This window comes from Hirundo rustica, chromosome 24, assembly GCF_015227805.2.
Source record: "Hirundo rustica isolate bHirRus1 chromosome 24, bHirRus1.pri.v3, whole genome shotgun sequence".
In the NCBI taxonomy this organism is placed as follows: Eukaryota; Metazoa; Chordata; class Aves; order Passeriformes; family Hirundinidae; genus Hirundo; species Hirundo rustica.
Window position 1 is genome coordinate 4087711 of NC_053473.1, and position 20596 is coordinate 4108306.

Genomic DNA, 20596 nt, shown 5'->3' on the forward strand with positions numbered 1-20596 from the left:
TGGCTTCATCCCCATCCCTTGGCTCCATCCCCTTTCCATGGGTTCATCCCCATCCCACGGTGGCCTCCCCACCCCCTGCCTGCATCCCACCCTTTCCAAGCCCAGCAAGAGCCCCCGTTCCACCCCGTCCCCTCCGGCATTCCGGGGCTCTCCCAGCCTTCCCAACCCCATCCCTCCCTGCCTGTCCGTGCAGCTGAACCTGGTCTCCAGTGCCACCCTCTCCAAGAGCACTTCCGACACGTTTCCCGACGGTTTACCTCATCCCCCCACCTCGGCCACGGCGCCCATCACCCCCCTGCGGCAGGGCCCCTCCGTCATCAGCTCTTCCACTTTACACAACGTGGGGCCCATCCGCAGGAGGAACTCGGAGAAGTTCTGCACCCCAATCTCTTCAGGTGAGCTCCGGGCTGGGGCTCAGCGCCCTGCTGAGGGGCAGAGCGGGTCCCTTCACTCCAGACTCCCCCCTCCATTTCTCGTCCCCCCGCAGAGCTTGCACAGAATCACGAGTTTTACAAAAACGCCGACGTCCGGCCGCCCTTCACGTACGCCTCGCTCATCCGGCAGGTGAGCGGCTCCCTGGGCCACGGGGTCCAGCTCTGCGCCCCAAAACGCTCCCTGAGCACCCCCCCAGCTGCTGAACCCCATCCCTGCCCCTCGGGGCGGGTGTCAAACCCCACGAGTGACGGCCTTGTCCCCTCTCTGGCTGCCCAGGCCATCCTGGAGACCCCCGACAGGCAGCTAACGTTGAATGAAATCTATAACTGGTTCACGCGGATGTTCGCCTACTTCCGGAGGAACACGGCCACCTGGAAGGTGAGAGCAGCCCTGCCTGGCACCCTGGGCTCACCCCAGCGCACTTGGGCTCAGCCTATTCCCTTCAGGCTCACCTCAACCCATCCAGGCTCACCCCATCCCACCTTGGGCTCACTCCAGCCCACCCTGAGGTCACCCCATCCCATCCTGGCTCACCCCATCCCATCCTGGTTCACCCCATCCCATCCTGGCTCACCCCATCCCATCCAGACTCACCCCAGACTCACCCCATCCCATCCTGGCTCACCCCATCCCATCCTGGCTCACCCCATCCCATCCAGACTCACCCCAGGCTCACCCCATCCCATCCTGGCTCACCCCATCCCATCCAGGCTCACCCCATCCCATCCTGGCTCACCCCATCCCATCCAGACTCACCCCAGGCTCACCCCATCCCATCCAGACTCACCCCATCCCATCCAGACTCACCCCATCCCATCCAGACTCACCCCATCCCATCCTGGCTCACCCCATCCCATCCTGGCTCACCCCATCCCATCCAGACTCACCCCATCCCATCCTGGCTCACCCCATCCCATCCAGACTCATCCCATCCCATCCAGACTCACCCCAGGCTCACCCCATCCCATCCTGGCTCACCCCATCCCATCCAGACTCACCCCATCCCATCCTGGCCTCACGCCATTCCCCCCTGGCCTCACCCCATCCCAGCCAGGCCTGGCTGCTGCAGGAGATGCTCCTGTGGTAAAGCCCAGTTCTAAAACGGTGATTTTAGGACCAAATCCCACTTTTTTGCCCCCCAAAAACGCCTCGCTTGGGCCGCAGGGACGCATCATCCCCGCAGTGGGATACAGCAAAGCGCCGTGTGGTAAAATCCAGGGATTTTCTGTGGAGAAGAAGGGCAGAGGCAGGAGTGAGAGACTGGGAACAGCAGCTAAGGTTAATGATAACCTGGGGGCAGGTGACACTGGTGGTGGCTGGGAATGCAGGTCCTGATCCGCAGGGAGGGGTGAGAGGGGGTGGCAGGGGGACAATCAGCAGGGGAACCCCTCTGCCACCCCCCAGGCAGCTGCCTGTGCCCATCAGGTCCCCCCCACCTCTCACAGGCAAAAGTTTTTGTCACTGAGGAGGTTTTGTCACCTGCCTGGGCTGGTGGAGTGAATTTTAGGGCAGCACAGGAGTGCTGGGGCTGCACCCCCTTTGTTTTTTCAGAAATCAGAGCTGGGAAAAGCCATCTCAGGGGAGCAGGGGGGTGTGGAAGGAGCAGTTCTCTGATCCTGTGATCCTGTGTTTCTGTGATTCTGTGATTCACCTCTTGCCTCGGCCAGGGAAGATTTATTTATTTCTTGTTTCCTGCTGCACGTATTTACAGAGAGGCAGCTCAGCTCCCTCCTGCTCGGGGCAACAAGGAGTGAAGTGGCAGAGGGAAACCTGCTAGTTTAAATAAAAAATAATTAAAATCAGCAAGGTACGAGTGAGATGGAGCTTTCGGAGAGGCTTGAGGAGGAGGAATCCATTCTCCAGGAGCTCAGGGCCCCCGTGTGTCGCTGCTGCAGATCCAGGCGTTGCTGCCATGGGAGATTTTTGGGTGGATATCAGGCGTTTTGGCAAAGCCCTGGAATGGGGACAGGGTGGCAGCAATGGGGCAGAGCCCTCTGTGGCCATCCCAGGGCCTCAGTTTCTCCCTCTGCAATGAGACAATGGCAGGTGAAAATGCCTTTTCCCTGCCTTTTTATTGCTGAAAGGAATGAATATTTTGAGGGGTTTTTTTTTTGCAGTTTCCACGTGTCTCGTGTTAGCAAGGGCAGAGTTGGAGAAGGACATCCCTCAGTTTTCTGCTTCCCTTTTTTTGTTCTTTATTTTTTCTCCTGTTCTTCCACCAAAAAGGGATGGCAGGGGATTAAAAAGAGCTGGAGATGCGGGGGGAATAATTCCCTTCACAGCTTGCAGTGTCCAAGGCCAGGCTTCTTCTGAAGGAGGGGGATACACAGGAAAAAAAAATAACGTTTCCTCTCCTTGAAAACCACTTTTGTGGGGATTTTCCCTCCTTTCCTGGGATGGGGCAGGAGTGCTGGGGACCAAGGTGGGGAAGCCACGGGGAGACCCCGGCAGGGCCCAGGGAGTGTGTGGAGGGTGCAGAGCAAACATCATTAGAGGAGAGAGATGAGAAGCAAACAGAGCAGCTGGGCCTGGCTCTGAGCAAACACTGCCTGGGAACACAAAAGCCACCTCGGGCTGAGGCAGGGGACGTGTCCCCTCTGCCGTGGGGGGGGTCCCAAATCAGGGGGACCTCCTCTGTCACCTGGGAACAGCGCAGGGATGGGGCATCCCACAGGGATGGGGCATCCCAGGCTCCAGGGATGCAGGATCCCATCCTGCTCGCTGCCAGGATTTATTTTATCCCCGCCTGAGCCTTTCCATGCCCATCCCTACTTGTGACCTTGTGTCACCAGGGCAAGGAGGGGACACTGTGGGCAGGGAGGGTTCTGGCTTTGCCACGCTCCTGGCCGCAGCCAGAGCTTTGTTTGGACAAAAGGGAGGAGGGGGTGTGGGCAGGATGTGACCTGGCGAGGGAGGGACCCCTGTGTGCGCTCACAGGGGACAGGGGGTCGGGGTCACAGGACAGAGGGGGGAACAAGGCCTCGTCCTGCTCCCTGGGTCCCTCTTGGAATTCCCTGGGACGTGTCTCTGCATCCCGACCCCCTGTCTGGGTGATGCCAGTGCGGAGTTTGGGGCCGAGGCGTGCCAGGGGCCCTGTGCCAGGGCGTGGCCCAAATGGAGCGTGTCCCTTTGTGTGACAGTGGCACCAGGGTGGCACCGGGCCTGGCTTCAGCCACACCGAGTGTCCCCCGAGGGGCTGGGTCAGCTGAGGCAGGGTCCTGCTGTGACCCAGGGGTTCTCCCCAAAATCCCATCCAGCAGCACCGACTGGGCCTGGATCTCCCTCCCCTGGGAGCTCCCTACAGAGGAGCTGACTGCCAAAGGGTGAGAGGAGCCTGGCCCTGCTGCCTGGCACTGTGTCACCATGGCATCGTGGCACTGTGTCACCATGGCACCATGGCGTGCAGGGGTGGATGGAGGGATGGATAGATCCATGGAGGGATGGATCCATGGAGGGATGGATGGACGGATGGATGGATCCATGGATGAAGGGATGGAGGGATGGATCCATGGAGGGATGGATCCATGGAGGGATAGAGGATCCATGGATAGATGGATCCATGGATGGATGGATCATGGATGGATAGAGGATCCATGGAGGGATGGATCCATGGATGGATGGATCCATGGATGTATAGAGGATCCATGGAGGGATGGATCCATGGATCCATGGATCCATGGATGGATGGATCCACGGAGGGATAGAGGATCCATGGAGGGATGGATCCATGGATGGATGGATGGATGGTTGGAGGGATGGAAGAACAGATGGAAGGATGGATGATGGATGGATAGATAACAAGGGAAGAGCCCAGCTTTGTTGGTTTTTCTCCTCAAATTCCCAGCCGAAGGGGGTTGCTGGTGCCATTTGCCGAGTTCTGGGCACTCTGGCACTTGGTGGCCGGGAGGGGCTCAGTCCTTGTGTCTCCTTTTGCCTTGTTGTGCTGGCCAGGCTCCTTTGTTTATACAGCCCCCGTTCGACCTTTTAAATTGCTGTTAATGTTTTAGCGTAACGAATTAGTCTCTCATCACGAATCAGGACTAGAAATAAAAAAAAAAAAAGGAGAGAAAAAAAAAAACCCTCCGAGGCCAACTTCCTGAAATTGGGGTCATTCTCATTTGCAAGGCAGAGAATCTGAGAACCTTAATGCAAGGAAATTTATTCAAAGGCAGAGCCCCGGCGTGATTAGGCCCTTTGTAATTATAGCTCGGAGAGATTCCACTCCAGCCTCCTGCCTCCCTCATGGATTAGCAAGTGAGTCGGAAAAATACACAGGATTTAATTAGAGGCAAATTAAAATTGGTAATGAAATAGGGGCAGTAGCAAATGGCAGGGAGTTGGAAGGGGAAAAGGGAGCTGGTATCTCTCGGGGCTGCGCTGTCTGCCTACGTGTGTGTCTCTTTATTTTACATTTAGAAATGTAAAGATGGTCGATGTAAAGAAGAAAGGGAGGGAAAGGACCCAAACCGGAGGGGAGGGGTGGGGAGAAAGAAAAAGAAAGGGAAAAGAGGAGCTGGCTTTGCTGGGCGTCACCAGAGCTGCAGTGGAGCCCGTGTCCCTTGTCCCACCCTGTCCCCACCTTCCTCAGCATCGGGACGGGCTCCTCCAAGCGAGGTCGTGAGCACTCAGTGCCAATGGGGTGAGGGAGCACCCCGGGGGCTTTGGGGAGCGTTTGGGGCGGCAGGACACCCCCTGGAGCTGTGGGGCTGGGCAGGGAGGAGGGTGGCGAGGAAGAGGAGGGTGGGGATGGCCCCGAGCCCGTGCGCCGTGTGCCCGCAGAACGCCGTCCGCCACAACCTGAGCCTGCACAAGTGCTTCGTGCGCGTGGAGAACGTCAAGGGCGCCGTGTGGACCGTGGACGAGCACGAGTACCAAAAGCGAAGGCCACCAAAGATGACAGGGTGGGTGCTCCTTCCCCCCGCGTGGCACAGCCTGGAGCTGCCACCACCCCGGTCCCCAGGCCGGGAACGCTCAGCCCTGCATCCCTCTGCTTTCTGTCTTCCTGCAGGAGTCCCACCTTAGTCAAAAATATGATTTCAGGACTCGGTTACGGAGCACTTAATGCAAGTTACCAGGTAAGGACCCAGCCCTGGCCCTGGCAGGGACACAGGGACACTAAACCAGCCACAGTCCTGCTCTCCATCGGGGCCTTGCATCTCATCAGGAAATGAGGGACACGGGGGATGCGTTCAAGTTGAAAGAGGGGAAATTCAGGTTTGCTGTATGGAAGAGAGGGTGGCACAGACTCCCAGAGAAGCTGTGGCTGCTCCATCCCTGTCCAAGGCCAGGCTGGACAGGGCTTGGAACGACCTGGGATAGCGGGATGTGTCCCTGCTCACGGGAGGGCGTGGGACGAGATGGGATTTAGGGACCTTCCAACCCAAATCCCGTTCCCCTCGGTGCTCCCTGTCGCAGGCTGCGCTGGCCGAGAGCAGCTTCCCCCTGCTCAACAGCCCCACCATGATCAACACCAGCTCGGCCAGTGCCATGCTGCACGTGGGCCACGACGACGTCAGCAGCACCGTGGAGCAGGTCAACAGCAACGGCAGCAACAGCCCCCGCCTGTCCCCGCAGCAGTACAGGTCAGCCTGGCCGGGGCAGGCCGAGGGACAGCGCTGGCAGGGCCACCAGCGTGCTGGGGGAGGCTGGCACAGTGGCACTGGCAGCTGGGTGGGCTCCTGTCACCGGGGTGAGGGGATTTGGGCTCCTGTCACCGGGGTGAGGGGATTTGGGCTCCTGTCACCGGGGTCAGGGGATTTGGGCTCCTGTCACTGGGGTAAGGGGAGTTTGGGCTCCTGTCACTGGGGTCAGGGGGATTTGGGCTCCTGTCACCGGGGTGAGGGGATTTGGGCTCCTGTCACCAGGGTCAGGGGATTTGGGCTTCTGTCACCAGGGTCAGGGGATTTGGGCTCCTGTCACAGGGGTAAGGGGGATTTGGGCTCCTGTCACCGGGGTGAGGGGATTGGGGCTCCTGTCACAGGGGTGAGGGGGATTGGGGCTCCTGTCACAGGGGTGAGGGGGATTTGGGCTCCTGTCACTGGGGTCAGGGGATTTGGGCTCCTGTCACCGGGGTGAGGGGATTGGGGCTCCTGTCACAGGGGTGAGGGGGATTGGGGCTCCTGTCACAGGGGTGAGGGGATTTGGGCTCCTGTCACTGGGGTGAGGGGGATTTGGGCTCCTGTCACCGGGGTCAGGGGGATTTGGGCTCCTGTCACCGAGGTCAGGGGATTTGGGCTCCTGTCACCGGGGTAAGGGGAGTTTGGGCTCCTGTCCCCAGGGTGAGGGATGTTCTGGACCAAGAATTTCAGGGAGTTTTGGGTGGTGGGAGCCACTCCCTGAGAATGAAGGCTCCCTCTCCCCATGGCCACCAGGAGCTGCTCGTGAGCTCTCATTCCTTGGATGAGGGGGGGTACTGGACCAAGAATTTTAGGGAGTTTTGGGTGGTGGGAGCCACTCCCTGAGGATGAAGGCTCCCTCTCCCCATGGCCACCAGGAGCTGCTCGTGGGCAGCTCTCAGAGCAACGGGAGTTTTGGCTCCTGTTCCCAGGGTGAGGGATGTTCTGGAGCAAAAAATTTGGGGAGTTTTGGCTGGTAGGAGCCATTCCCTGAGGCTGAAGGCTCCCCTTCCCCAAGGCCAGCAAGAGCTGCTCGTGGGCTCCCACTCTCAGGGCAAGGGGGGGGTTTGGCTCCTGTCCCCAAGGCGAGGGGGCTCTGGACCAAATAATTGGGGAGTTTTGGGTGACGGGATCAGCTCCCCTAGCCTGAAGGGTCTCCCTCCCCACAGCCACCAGGAGCTGCTTGGGAGCTCTCATCCCCAGGGTGAGAGGGGTTCTGACTCTAGAATTTTAGGGAGTTTTGGGTGGTGGTACCCACTCCCTGGGGCTGAAGGCTCCCCCTCCCCACGGCCACCAGGAGCTGCTCGTGGGCTCCTGTCACGGGGGTGATGGGTTTGGCTCCTATTCTCAGATCTAGGAGGGTTTTGGCTCCCATCCCCAGGGTGAGGGGTTTTGGGTGGTGGGACCCTCTCCACGAGGCTGAAGGCTCCCCCTCCCCGCAGCCACCCCGTGCACGTGAAGGAGGAGCCAGCCGAGGCAGAGGACGACAGCAGACCCGTGTCACTGATGGCCACCACCAACCAGAATGTGACGATCCCCGACGACAGGGACCTGGAGGAGGAGCTGCCGGTGGAAGACTTGTCCTAAGGACTCCTTCCTCCTCCCCCACCGAGGGGCAAACCCTTCCCACCCTCCCGGACACGGAGACCAAGCGACGCCCTCGCCTCCCCGAGGTGACCTCGGCGTTCTCCTGGTTCTTTCAAGGCACTTCCACAAAGCAAAAGGTTTTCCTTGGGACGACGACAATGACAATGACAACGACGCCAACCTGTTGCTGCTGGCGCGTCCCTCGCGCCGCCACTGCCCGGGCACGGACTGGCCCCGCCACGACACGAGAGGCAAAACCCCAAGAGCTGGACTTTTCCTGCCCTCCTCCCTTGGTTAGTGACTGGTGGACGAGGATGGTAGGTCGGTTGTCGCTGTCCGAAATGGTCCCTCCTTCCTTCCTGCGGGGAAGCCGCCTCTGTCCCCTCTCCGCCCGCGGTGCCCGAGCCCCGGGGAGCGGTGGCAGGACCCCGCTGTCACCTCTGCGTCCCCCGGTGGGTTTTGCACTACGGAGGGGTCGTGGACCCCGCCCACGAGCTGCCCCCGCCCAGCTTTGGGGGAAGAAACGGCGGGAACGGGGCCGAATCCTCTGGTTTGTCACGGAGCTGGGATGGACGGGAGCCAGCGCCGTGCTGGGACGGGGTCCCCTTGTCACCTCTGCCTGGCGAGCAGAGTGACCTCGCAGCTTGGCCGCCCTCCCTGAGCCCCAGCAGTGCTGACCATCCCCTGGTCACTGATGGCAGCGCTGACCATCAGTGCTGACCATCAGTGCTGGCCATCAGTGCTGGCCATTAATGCTGACCATCCCCGTTAGTGCTGGCCATTAATGCTGGCCATCAGCACTGACCATCATTGCTGACCATACCTGTCAGTGCTGACCATTAATGCTGACCATCAGCACTGACCATCAGTGCTGACCATACCTGTCAGTGCTGACCATTAATGCTGGCCATCAGTGCTGACCATACCTGTCAGTGCTGACCATTAATGCTGACCATCAGCACTGACCATCAGTGCTGACCATACCTGTCAGTGCTGACCATTAATGCTGGCCATCAGTGCTGACCATACCTGTCAGTGCTGACCATTAATGCTGGCCATCAGCGCTGACCATCAACACTGACCATCAGTTCTGGCCGTCAGCACTGACCACCCCAGCCGTGCTGGCAGGAGGACACCGCTTCCTCCACCGTGCGGGACGCCGGCCGCAGCGGTGCCGCCTCCCAGCCAGCAGGGATGGCCGCTGCTCCCGTTCCAGGGAAATCCTCCCTGTGCCACCCCCAAAGCTGGGGCAGGGCCTTGGTGGAGCAAAGGGGCAACATCCCCACGGCTGAGCACCTGCAGGGCACCTGGGCGTCACCAAAGCTGGCGCTGGAGGATCCCCGTGGTGGCCAAATCTGGCCGTGGCCCCCGAGCCTGCTGCTGGTGGAGGGGGGGTAGGGAATTCCGCTTTTCGTCTTTTCTTTTCCTCATCCTTTTGTTTGCATCCAGATGGGAAGATACCAAAAGATTTCTAGAGACAGAAGGTCCGTAGTTCAGGTGAACAGATGGTATTCATGCCAAAAAAAAAAAACAACGCAAACCCACACAAAAAAAGAAATTAATAATAACGAGAACAACACAACCAAACACCCCTCTTCTCCCTGCTCTTTCTTTCTGGGGTAGTGATGTGGGTACCCTGTGCCAGGCTCCTCCCGGGAGGCAGCGTGGCATTCCCAGTGTCCCGTGGTGGCTTTGGGGAGCATCACCTTCCCTGGAATCACCCCTTTCCCTGGGAATCACCCCCTTCCTTGGGAATCACCCCTTTCCCTGGGAATCACCCCCTTCCCTGGGAATCACCCCTTTCCCTGGCACAGCCGGGCTGGCTCTGGCTGTCCTGGCACCCAGTGGGGTCGTGAGGGATTTGCTGTCATGGTCCTGGAGCTGCTCTGGTTTTTGGGGCAGCTCTGGGCTCTCCAGAGTGACCCCGAGGTGTCCCCCGTCCCTCTCTGTCCCCGTTATCCCGGTGTGACATTCCCGGGGGGCTGTGTCACTGCTGGCATCACCGGAGCCGTGGTTTTGGGCTGCAGACGTGCCGGGCACGGAGCAGTGTGTCAGGAGGAGGTGTTACTGTCCCCACGTGTCACCTCTGTGACCCCCGAGGGGCTCCTGGCGTGTCCCCAGGGTGTCCCCAGGGTGAGCCTGGACTCTGCTCCTCCTTTTCCTTGCCCAGGTGGCTGCAGGGACCGGGGGTCCCTGTGTCCCCCTGTGTCCCCCTGTGTCCCCCCTGTGTCCCCTGTGTCCCCCCTGTGCTCCCCTGTGCCCCCGGGGGTGCCCCGGCCGGGTGGGGCTGTGCCCGGGGCTCTCCCGTGCCCGAATCCCGGGATTTTCCCTGCTCCCCCCGACACCCCTCTAGGTGTCACCCGTGCCCGCGGCTGGCGGTGCCGAGCGCCGGGACGGAGCGTTCCTGGAGCGTTCCTGGCACATTCCCGGAGCGTTCCCGGCACATTCCCGGAGCGTTCCCGGAGCGTTCCCGGAGCGTTCCCGGAGCGTTCCCGGTGCATTCCCGGAGCATTCCCGGAGCGTTCCCGGAGCATTCCCAGAGTGTTCCCGGAGCGTTCCCGGAGCGTTCCTGGCACATTCCCGGAGCGTTCCCGGCACATTCCCGGAGCGTTCCCGGCACATTCCCGGGCTCTGCCGGGCACCAAAGACCCTGCCCAGCGTGGGGGGCACCGACCGAGCCCCCCCGGTCCTGCCCAAGGAGCTGTGAGACACTGTGCATTTTCCCCATCTGCTTCATTTTTTCTTCTTTTTCTTTCTTTTTTCCCCCTTTTTTTCCTTTTTTCTTCATTTTTTCCCTTTTTATTCTTTTTCTCTCTCTTTTCCCGTTTTTCCCTTTTCTTCTTCTCCTTTTTTTCCCTTTTTCCTCTCTTCCTTTATTTTTTCTTTTTTCCCCTTATTTTCCTGTTTTTCTTTATGCCCTCGTCTTTCTTTATTCCCCTTTTCCCATTTTTCCTTTTTTCTTTTTTCCTTACTCTTTTTTCTTTTTCCTTTTTTAATCTTTTTTTGTTTTTTCTTTTTTCCCCCGAGGTTTTCCTTTTCCCCGTCTTCACCTTTTCCCCTCCATTTTCTTCATTCCCACTTTGTCCCCTCTTCCTTGCCTTTTTCATTTTTTCCTTTCCTCTTTCCTCGCATTTTCCTTTTTTTTCCCCCAATTTTTTTTTCCTTTTAATTGCCTCCCCCCCCCCCCCCCCCCTTTTTCCCCTTTGTTCCTCCACTCTTTAATTTAAATCATTGTTGGAACAAGTTTACAGCTGCCCTGGAGGTTTTATCACCTATTGCTGCTTTATTCCCGGGAAGGAGCAGGATTTTGGGATGCTCGGCCTCCACAGGGAATCTCTGCCTCCATCCAGGCTTTTGGGATTTTGGGAATTGCTGTCCCTCTTTGCCAGCCCCTGCTGTTCAGCCCCCTCACTGATTTTTGGGGGTTTCAGTAGCTGCTCCCCTTTTTTCCCATTCCTGGCCCTTTTCCGTCACCTTCCTCCTCTCCCTTTGTTTTTCTCACCTCAGGGTGTGATTTATTTTTTCTTTTTAAGCTTTTCCAGAGGTACAAACACCCCCAAAATGCATCCCAAAGCCTCCAGATCCCCACGGATTCAGCCAAAATCCCCCTACACCACCATCACCCGGAAAACCCAGCTCCTTCCCCTCTGCTCCGAGAATTCCCGACGGTCCTCGGCCCCCATCCCGGCTCCCAGGAGCGCTCCCTATATATTATATATATAAAAATAAATATATAAATATAAAGGAGAGGGGGGTTTTTTTAAAATTTTTTTTTTTCCCTTAAAACACAATGCACAGGTTTGAAAAAAGCCCGGCAAGCTCCAGGTGATGCTTTTCCCCACCCCGGGAATTCCACGATTTCCAAAAGGGAAACGTGCCCGCTTTGATACTCAGGGGTAAATTTAATTCCTTCTCTTACCCCCGCCCAGCCTGGCCACCTCCGCAGGGTCCCAGCCGAGCCCAGGTACTGCGTGTCCCCTCCTGCCTCGCCACCTCCTCCCTTCCCACCCCTCCCCTTCATGGGGGTTTTTTTTGGTTGGAATTTTCCGGAATTCTGCGAGTTTTACCTCAAACGCTGCGGGCGGGGCGGGGGGAGATCAAGGACCAAACACGTGGCAGAATCGTGTGTCTGTATATATTGAGATAGAGATATTCTGGCTTTCGACCTCCCGACACAATTTGTTCTTTTTTTTTTTTTTTGGGGGGGGGGCGTTATTCTGTATTTTTGTGGTTTATTTCCTGTTTTCTCCCCACCCTTGGCGCGCTTCTGTGCGAGGGAGCTCTGGGCACCTCCCTGGACCTAAAGGCATTTTTCTGGTATCTCCCACTGAAGGAATTACTCACTTTTCCCATGTTCGTTTGGTTGGTTTTTGTTCTTTTTGAATTCCTCCATGATTTCTTTCCCCCCCCAAACCTGGGGAAAGGGGGTCAGAACCCAGCGCTGGGAGGGAGGGGGACGGGAGAGCAGCAGCTGAACCTGCGTTAAACCAAAGGGTTTCTTTGCTTTGTTTACACCCCGGACCGACCTCACGCCCCGCAGCATCTCCCTGGATCTCGGTTTTTGTCCTGGAAGCGTTGGGGAAGGTCGGGACAGCCCAGAGCCAGGGGCTGGGAGGGGTGGGGATGGAGCCGCGACAATTTGGGGACATCCCCCCCGCCGGGAAGCGCCAGCCCTGCCACGACCTTTCCCTGGTTTTTTTGTTTGTTTGTTTGTTTTTATTTTGTGGGGTTTTTTTCCTCTTTTATTCCCATCCTCCGCGGCGCTGGGTGGGAAGGAGATGCTGGGGAGGTGGGGTGAGGTCCGAGGGGGCGGAGGGGAGGGCGGGTGTGTAAAAAGTGACCCCTTCCCTCCCTCCCTCCCTCCCTGCCCGTGCTGTGTCAAGGAAATTGCCTGGCTGTGTATTTGTACTCCGAGCTCCGTGTGTCTGCGTGGGCAGACGGTAAACCCTTGTACAGTAGGTCTAGCTGCATGTAATCTGTATGGACAACGGCATTATAAAATGCAATAAAAGAAATTACCTATCGTGCTGCTGGCCTGGTTTGCTTGAGGTGATTGGGGAAAGGAAAAAAAAACCCAAAAAACCCCAAAACAAAACAAAAAAAACACCACAAAAACAAAAAACAAAAACCCCACAAACAAACAAACCAAAAAACCAAACAAAAAAAACCCACCAGACCAACAAACAAAAACCCCAAAAAAACCCCCCACCCCCCCAAAAAATCAAAAATCAATCAAACAAACAAAAAACCCAACAAAACAAAACAGAACCACCCCAAACAAACAAACAAAACCCCCCACCAAAATCCCCACGAACCTCAGAGTTTTTACAGAATTCACGGAATTATTGAGCTCCGAGATCTGTCCGCGATGCCCAACTTGAAAACCTCCAGGGATGGGAACTCCACCACCTCCCTGAGCAGCTCCTTCCCAATTCCTCACCCTCTTTTCAGGGAGGAAATTCTCCCAGAAAAATCCCCCCAGGAGCAATGGCCAGCCCGGGAAGGAGAAGGGGCTCCATCTGCCCGGTCGGTGCTGGGATGAGCCGGGGGCTGCAGCAGCTCTGGGGTTTGGGTCCCCATTTCCCGCCCCCGCTCCTTCCAGCCCCCAAATGTTTACTGGGAGGACTGGTGGGAATTCCCATTTCTCTGGTGGCCTCCCACAGCTGGGATGGGATGGGATGGGATGGGATGGGATGGGATGGGATGGGATGGGATGGGATGGGATGGGGTCCATGGGATGGGATGGGATGGGATGGGATGGGATGGGATGGGATGGGATGGGGTCCATGGGATGGGATGGGATCCATGGGATGGGATGGGATGGGGTCCATGGGATGGGGTCCATGGGATGGGATGGGATCCATGGGATGGGATGGGATGGGATGGGGTCCATGGGATGGGATGGGATGGGGTCCATGGGATGGGGTCCATGGGATGGGATGGGATGGGGTCCATGGGATGGGATGGGATGGGGTCCATGGGATGGGATGAGATAGGATCCATGGGATGGGATGGGATCCATGGGATGGGATGGGATCCATGGGATAGGATGGGATGGGATGGGATGGGATGGGATGGGATGGGATGGGATGGGATGGGATGGGATGGGATGGGATGGGATGGGATGGGATGGGATGGGATCCATGGGATGGGATGGGGTCCATGGGATGGGATCCATGGGATGGGATGGGGCACCAGCAGCCCCTGGAAAATCACAGCAGCAGCTCAGCCGGGAGCTCCCCTCCTCTTCCTCACCACAGCCCCTCTTGGATCCTCTGGAGATGGAAATCGTTCTCCTAAAGGCTGGAGCGAAGGTGAGTAGTGGGAGCTCCTGCAGCAGGAATGTCAGCCTGTGAAAATGAAAAACAACCATTTTTGATTGTTATTGATGTGTTTAACGCGTCCATATCCGTGTTCTTCAGGGGCCTCTTAACCCAACAGCAGCAGCAGGTTCCCCCCACGCTGGAATTCCAAGGATTATTTGGAATTTGCTGCTCCTTGGGGCTCCGAAGGCAGGACTGGGTTTGCAGCCTCAGTACCTGTCCCTTAAAAACAACAAAAAAGGGAGGTTTTGGCATTTCCCTCAGGGAATCAACTTCCCAGGCTATCAAGGCTTCACCATCGGGAGCTTTGGGCTGTGTCCTTGTCCTTTTCCTGAATATCCTCACTCCAAACCCCGGCTGGAACCGCAGCAGCAAAGGGAACGGGGAGGAGATTCCAGATGCCAGGACCCCAAAAGGGCTGCTCCTCCCCTTGTGCAACCCCGGGCAGCATTAATTATCATTAGTTAATTAACAGACTCTCACATGCCCTCTCCCTCTGCTGCTCCGCCCTGGCCAAACTCCATCCTTATTCCAGCGGCCTTTTCCAGGGCTCTGCGTCGTGCCGGCTTCCTGGGGTGCGCTGGGTGTCACCCTGCAGGTCCTTGTCACCCATCTGGGGGGATGAGCCCGCACTTGTGGGTGCCCCGGCATGGGGAGGCGGATCCCTGTCCCCTCCCAGTGTCCCCATTCCCCTCCCAGTGTCCCCATTCCTTAGTGTCCCCCTGTCCTCCCAGTGTCCCCATCCCTTCCCACTGCCCCCATCCTCCCCCACTGTCCCCATCACCTCCCAGTGTCCCTGTCCCCTCCCAGTGTCCCCATCCCATCCCATCCCATCCCATGGATCCCATCCCATCCCATGGATCCCATCCCATCCCATCCCATCCCATCCCATCCCACCCCATCCCATCCCATCCCATCCCATCCCATCCCATCCGAGTGTCCCATCCCTTCCCAGTGTCCCCTCCCAGTGTCCCCATCCTTCCCCAGTCCCGCAGCCCCCTGAGGTCGTGCCTGGGATCATCCCTGTTTCTGATGGATTTAACACTTGGAGATTTTAGCTTTTAAACCAGAAAGTTTTTTATCCCTTTTTGTTGTTGTTGTTGTTGTTGTTGTCATCGTCGTTGTTTTATTTTTCTTGGCACGGCCGTGGAAGCTCTCCCAGTCTGATTGCAAAACCAGTCCGTGGATCGCAGGGGACACTGGGGTCACCCCTGCCTGGTGACACAACAACTCCCTGCACCCCAAAAACGCTGGCAGGACGCACCCACCCCTCTCCTGCTCTTCCCTCCAGGGCTGTGTCCACATGGATCCCTCCCTTCTCCTCAGCTGGGCCAATGCTTTGCCCCAAATCCATGGAATTTTTGCTCACCCTGATGCTTCGTCCCAAATCCATGGAATTTTTGCTCACCCTGATGCTTTGTCCCAAATCCATTGGGATTTTTGCTCACCCCAATGCTTTTCTCCAAATCCGTGGGATTTTTGCTCACGGAAGCACAACTGGAGGAAGCCACTTCCTTGGATAACCCAGAGCCAGCAGAACTTCCAAATAACTGAAAAGAGAGAAAAAAAAAAAAAAAAAAAAAAAAAGGAAGGGAAATCTTTGGGTTGTTTGGGTTTGTTTTTTTCTTAAATGAGCATTAAGAGAGTGGAATATCAGGGTCAGGAAGGGAAGTGGCCGAAGGGTTCTTGCTCCGAGATCTGGGCCTCCCCTGAGTCTCCGGTTCCTGGGGGCTCTCTGTGGCTGGGATCAGGGCTGAAGAGAGACCCCAAAACACTCAGGGCACTCATTCCTGGGCCACCAGAGGGGTTGCTGTGAACCCCCTGCTCTGGGGGCTCAAAAAACATGGGAGAAGAATAATTGTGGGAAGGAGAAGCTCAGGAACGGTGGGAGCAGGAAACCAGGAAGTTTTGGTGAAGTCTTTAATTTTTCCGTCTTCCAAAGATGAATGTTCACAGGGTCCCTATTTTTATTATATATATTTTTTTAAATATTAAATGTCCATTTCCTTCTTTTGCCTTTTTTTTTTTTTTTTTTGCCTTTTTCTTTTTTTTCTTTAATTATTTACAGAAATAGCTCGTGACTCATCGAAACCCTTCAGCAGCACACGTAAAACAGTGGGGTCATTCACTGCGGACCCGGCCAGGCAGGCTGAGCCTCCTCCCCTCGCCAGAAGGGTTTGAGGAGGTTATTTCGTTTAGAGACTTGGTGTGTGCGCAGGGACGGGGGAATTCTGCTCCTCGGATCAGGGGGTGATGGCTCAGACCCCAAAAAAACAGCTCTGTCCCGGGGCCCAGCCCCGTCCCACCGCACTCCGCGGCTCCTGGGCCGTTTCATTCCTTCTTTTCCAGGATCACACGCGTTTTCTCTTATTTATTCGTTTTATTTTCAAAGCCTCGGCAAAGGGATAGATGCCGGGAATGTTGCAAAACCCTCTTTGAACCGAAAAGTCGAGGCTTTAGTGCTAAATCCTCACCGGAGACGGGAAGGTCAAGGAGGTTTAAATCTCCAGCGCTTCCAGTCAGAGGGACGGGGAGATGTGGGGAACCCACAGGGTTTGGGGTGTAGATCTGGGAGTTTTGGGGTGCAGATCTGGGGTTTTTGGGGCATAGATCCGAGGGGTTTAGGGTGCAGATCTGGAGGGTTTGGGGTGCAGATCTGGGGGTTTTGGGGTGAAGATCCCAGGGGGTTTGGGGTGTAGATCCGGGGGGTTTATGGTGCAGATCTGGGAATTTTGGGGTGCAGTTCCAGGGGCTATGGGGTTCAAATCTAAGAGTTTTGAGGTGCAGATCTGAGGCTTATGGAGTTCAAATCTGAGAGGTTTGGGGCCCAAGATCTGGGGATTTGGGGGTGCAGATCTGGGGGCTTTGCGGTGTAGATCCGATGGTTTTGGTGTGCAGATCTGGTGGTTATGGAGTGCAGATCTGGGAGCTTTTGGGTGTAGATCCAGGGTTTAGGGTGCAGATCTGGGAGTTTTCAGGTGCAGATTTGGAGAGTTTTGTGGTGTAGATCCAGGGGGTTTAAGGTGCAGATCTGGAGGTTTTGGGGTGCAGATCCGATGGTTTTGGGGTGCAGATCCAGCAGTTATGGAGTGTAGATCTGGGAGTTTTCGGGTGTAGATCCAGGGGGTTTAAGGTGCAGATCTGGCGGTTTTGGGGGGCAGATCCGATGGTTTTAGGGTGCCTATCCAGGGGAGGTGGAGCGCAGCCCCTGCTCCCCCCGAGGAGCAGCCGGGAGCTGTGACAGCCGGGCTGGGTTTACTTTGGCGGCGGCGGCGGAGCCGGGAGCGGCGCTGGGTGCCAGAGTTTGTGAATGTGGGTCAGTGCAGTCACACACCTACAGCAATGGCCTTGTTTTCCCAAATCCGGCCAGATCCCACAGCCTTCCTCGCTGAGGCTGGGCGTGATTCACTGCGGGCTCCCACCCGCCCCAGCCCTGCTCAGGCTGCTCTTTTCTCTCGCCCTTCCTTCACAGCAGACGATATTTTGAGGGGAAAAAAAATCCTTGTTTTCGTAGGCCACACTCTTTTCAGTGTGCTGAGCAAGCTGTGACCCCCTGGACACAGCCAGTGTTTTCCTGCTCTCCTCCATCCCTGGAGTTTTCCAGTGCCAGGATGGGGCCGGATTTCCTCCCAGACCCCCCTGCCCAGGGCCCAGCAGCTCCCAGCGAGGGCGGGCAGGGGTTGATGCTCCATCACTGCTGGTGCCAAGCAGCAGCACGGATTTTTCCAGGCTGTCCCAATGCCCGTGGCACAGGTGGCACCACAGCTGCTGGGAGTACAGCCCTGCTGCTCTCCGGCCCTAAAATCCCTGTAAAACACTTCCATGGCACAGCTCCCACCTTGCTCCCACCGTGCTGGGAGCTGTTCCCCCCAAAACCTGAACAGATCCAGGACCCCCAAAATTGTCATAAAGCTTCCCCATCACTCTTTAATTATTTTTTAGGTAATTAGGCCATGCTGTCGGGTCAGGGGAAGAGGGATGCTCATCTCCACCCATGCCTGACCCAAGCACGCCCACCGGCGTGCCTGGCACCGCTCTGCCAGGGGCAGAGCCCAGGGAAGCCGTGCTCCATTTCCCACCAGCTCCAGACAATCCCAACGCTCCTGGAATCCATTTGGGAGCATCCCCTGGGCCGGCCGAGGGTGTGCCTGCCCCGGCAGGGCCGGGCCCGCGGGTGTGCGGGCAGGTAAGCGGGGAGGAATGTGCGGCAGCAGCGCTCGGGGCTGGCAGGGCCGGTGAGTCAGGAGCTGCCTCAGCACTGCCAGCACCACCCTGACCCCAACCCTAACCCCAGCCCAAACCCAAACCCAAACCCAAACCCTAACCCAAACCCAAACCCAAACCCAAACCCAAACCCTGACCCCAACCCAAACCCCAACCCAAACCCCAACCCAAACCCAAACTCCAAACCCAACCCCAACCCCAAACCCTCACCCGCAGCCCCGGTTGCCACCGCAGCTCCGTGCCCTGAGAAACGCCGTGGAGAGCTCCAGAGTCCTGCTGGAGGGGCTGGGCGTTGCTCCGGGTGCCTCACAGGGATCAGGATGTGGAGAAGTGCATGGAAAAGTTTGGGGAATCCTCGCTTGTGCCATAGAGCAGAGCTGAGCCCCACAGAGCCCCGCTGGTGCTGTCCCTGTGAAGCTTCAGGTGCAAAAACCGCATTAAAAACCCCACGGAGAGACTCAAATCCACCAGAGCAGGAGGCTGCAGGGACACAGCGCTGTGTCGGTCAGGCCAGACACAAACGGGGCCAAATCCAGGCCGGGATCAGCTCCCAAAATCTCCAAAACTCCGTGGCCGGGCTGAGTGGAGACAACCGGGGCGGATTTCCCAAGGACAGGAGGTTCAGTGTCACCTTCAGTGACAACTCTGCCTTCAGGATGGAGCTGCCAGAAACATCCCGAGCACTGGGATCGCTCCAGTCGCGCTTCGTGCCCCAGGACACCTCGTTCCCCCTCCCCACGTGCCCCTGGTCCCTCACCCCGCTGGTGACAGCACAGCCTCGGTGACAGCGGTGGCAGCAGGGCTGTGGCACCGCCGGGGGCGTGAGGAGCCACCAGGGCTCTCTCCAACGGAGCCGAAACTCTGGATTGCCAAATCCAGCGGCTGCCCAGGCCCCCAGGGGCTGCGGGGCGGTGGCCGAGGGCAGGGCGGGCTGGCGGTGACCCGGGCAGGGAGGGCACGGGGACAACGCGACAGTGGGACAGTGGGACAGTGGGACAGTGGGACAGTGGGACAGTGGGACAGTGGGACAGTGGGACAGAGTGACAGTGGGACAGTGGGACAGTGGGACTGTGGGGCAGTGGGACTGTGACAGTGGGACAGTGGGACAGTGGGACTGTGACAGTGGGGCAGTGGGACAGTGGGACAGTGGGACAGAGTGACTGTGACAGTGTGGCTGTGTGACTTGTGACAGCGGGACAGAGTGACAGAGTGACAGTGAGACAGTAGGACAGTGACAGTGGGACAGTGCGACGGTGTAGCAGTGTCACAGTGTCACACTGTCACAGTATCACAGTGTCTCACTGTCCCACTGTCACCCTGTCCCACTGTCCCCTGTGCCGCTCCTGGGCCGGCTCCAGCCCTGCGCTGCAGCCTCTCCCTGCAGCGCCGCGCTCTGAAACACAGGAAAAGGCAGGAAAGCGCCGCAGTGGGGTTAAAAACAACTTCACAAACATCCCACCGGGTCCTCGTGACACCCGCCACGGGGACAAACCCTGGTGGGGCCCTGCGGGGACACGGCGCCGGAGCAAGCCGTGAACTCCGGGCTGGCCCGCTCGGGACGTGCTGCTGCGGCTGTTCCAACCTGGATTTCTCAGCCTTCTCGGGGCCGTCGCCTCTGATCCCAGCGGCCCCAAGCATCACCCCAGGGAGCGGGACCTCATTTTCCAGTTGGGGAAACTGAGGCGGGGAGGGGTGGGGAAGGCAGAGGCGTTCCCTGGACACGCCGGGGAGTCAGGGACCGAAGCTCCCTCTTGGCTCTCCTGCCTGGGGGAAAGTGGACAAGCCGGAGCACCCACCCGAGGGCTCCAACACCCACCCGAGGGCTCCAACCCCCGCCCGGGGGCCCGAGCACGGCTCAGCCCCGCTGCTCCCCCCCGCAGTTTTCCGCAGGGGTTCCCGGCCCCGCGCCGAGAGCGCAGCTCAGCTGTGAAATCCCAAATCCGAGGCTGGCCCCGGGAGCCACCTCCGCCTGCCCCGCGCCTCTCCCCTCTCCCGGCGCCGCTCCAGCCTCCAGCAGAAGCTCCCGGAGCGCTGCGGGCGCGGGTTTGGCCGCGTGTTTGCGCTCCCAGCCTCGCGGTTTGGGTTTTTTTTAAATTTGATTTTTTTTTTTTTCTTTTTCTTCTTCTACTTTTATTTTTGGACGGAACTGGGAAAGAAAAAACCCCGAAGCCCAGCCCAGAGGCAGCCCCGCTCCCCGGCCGGCCCCCATCGCCGGGGCCGGGGGATGCGGGGCGGGCGCGGGGGCGGGCGCGGAGCCCCGCGGGGCCCCAGGTGAGCGCGGCGGGACGGGCCCCGCACCGAGCCCGGAACGAGCCGGAACCGAGCAGGAACCGAGCAGGAACCGAGCCCGGACTGAGCCTACAGCGAGCCCGGACCGAGCCTCGCACCGCGCCCGCACCGAGCCCCGCAGCG

The 20596-nt window shown here is 58.1% G+C and overlaps 1 protein-coding gene across 2 annotated transcripts in view; it reads left to right on the forward strand.

Moving 5' to 3' along the window:
- Positions 1-10040, forward strand: part of FOXP4 (forkhead box P4) — a 59199-nt gene extending 49159 nt beyond the window's left edge. For both annotated transcript variants that reach the window (XM_040085779.2, XM_040085780.2), the window contains exons 11-17: positions 194-395; positions 488-564; positions 712-813; positions 5215-5336; positions 5444-5510; positions 5851-6017; positions 7493-10040. In XM_040085779.2, the coding sequence (XP_039941713.1) occupies positions 194-395; positions 488-564; positions 712-813; positions 5215-5336; positions 5444-5510; positions 5851-6017; positions 7493-7637 (882 nt within the window). In that variant the 3' untranslated portion in view covers positions 7638-10040. The remainder of the gene's footprint in view (positions 1-193; positions 396-487; positions 565-711; positions 814-5214; positions 5337-5443; positions 5511-5850; positions 6018-7492) is intronic.
- Positions 10041-20596: the final 10556 nt, after the last annotated feature.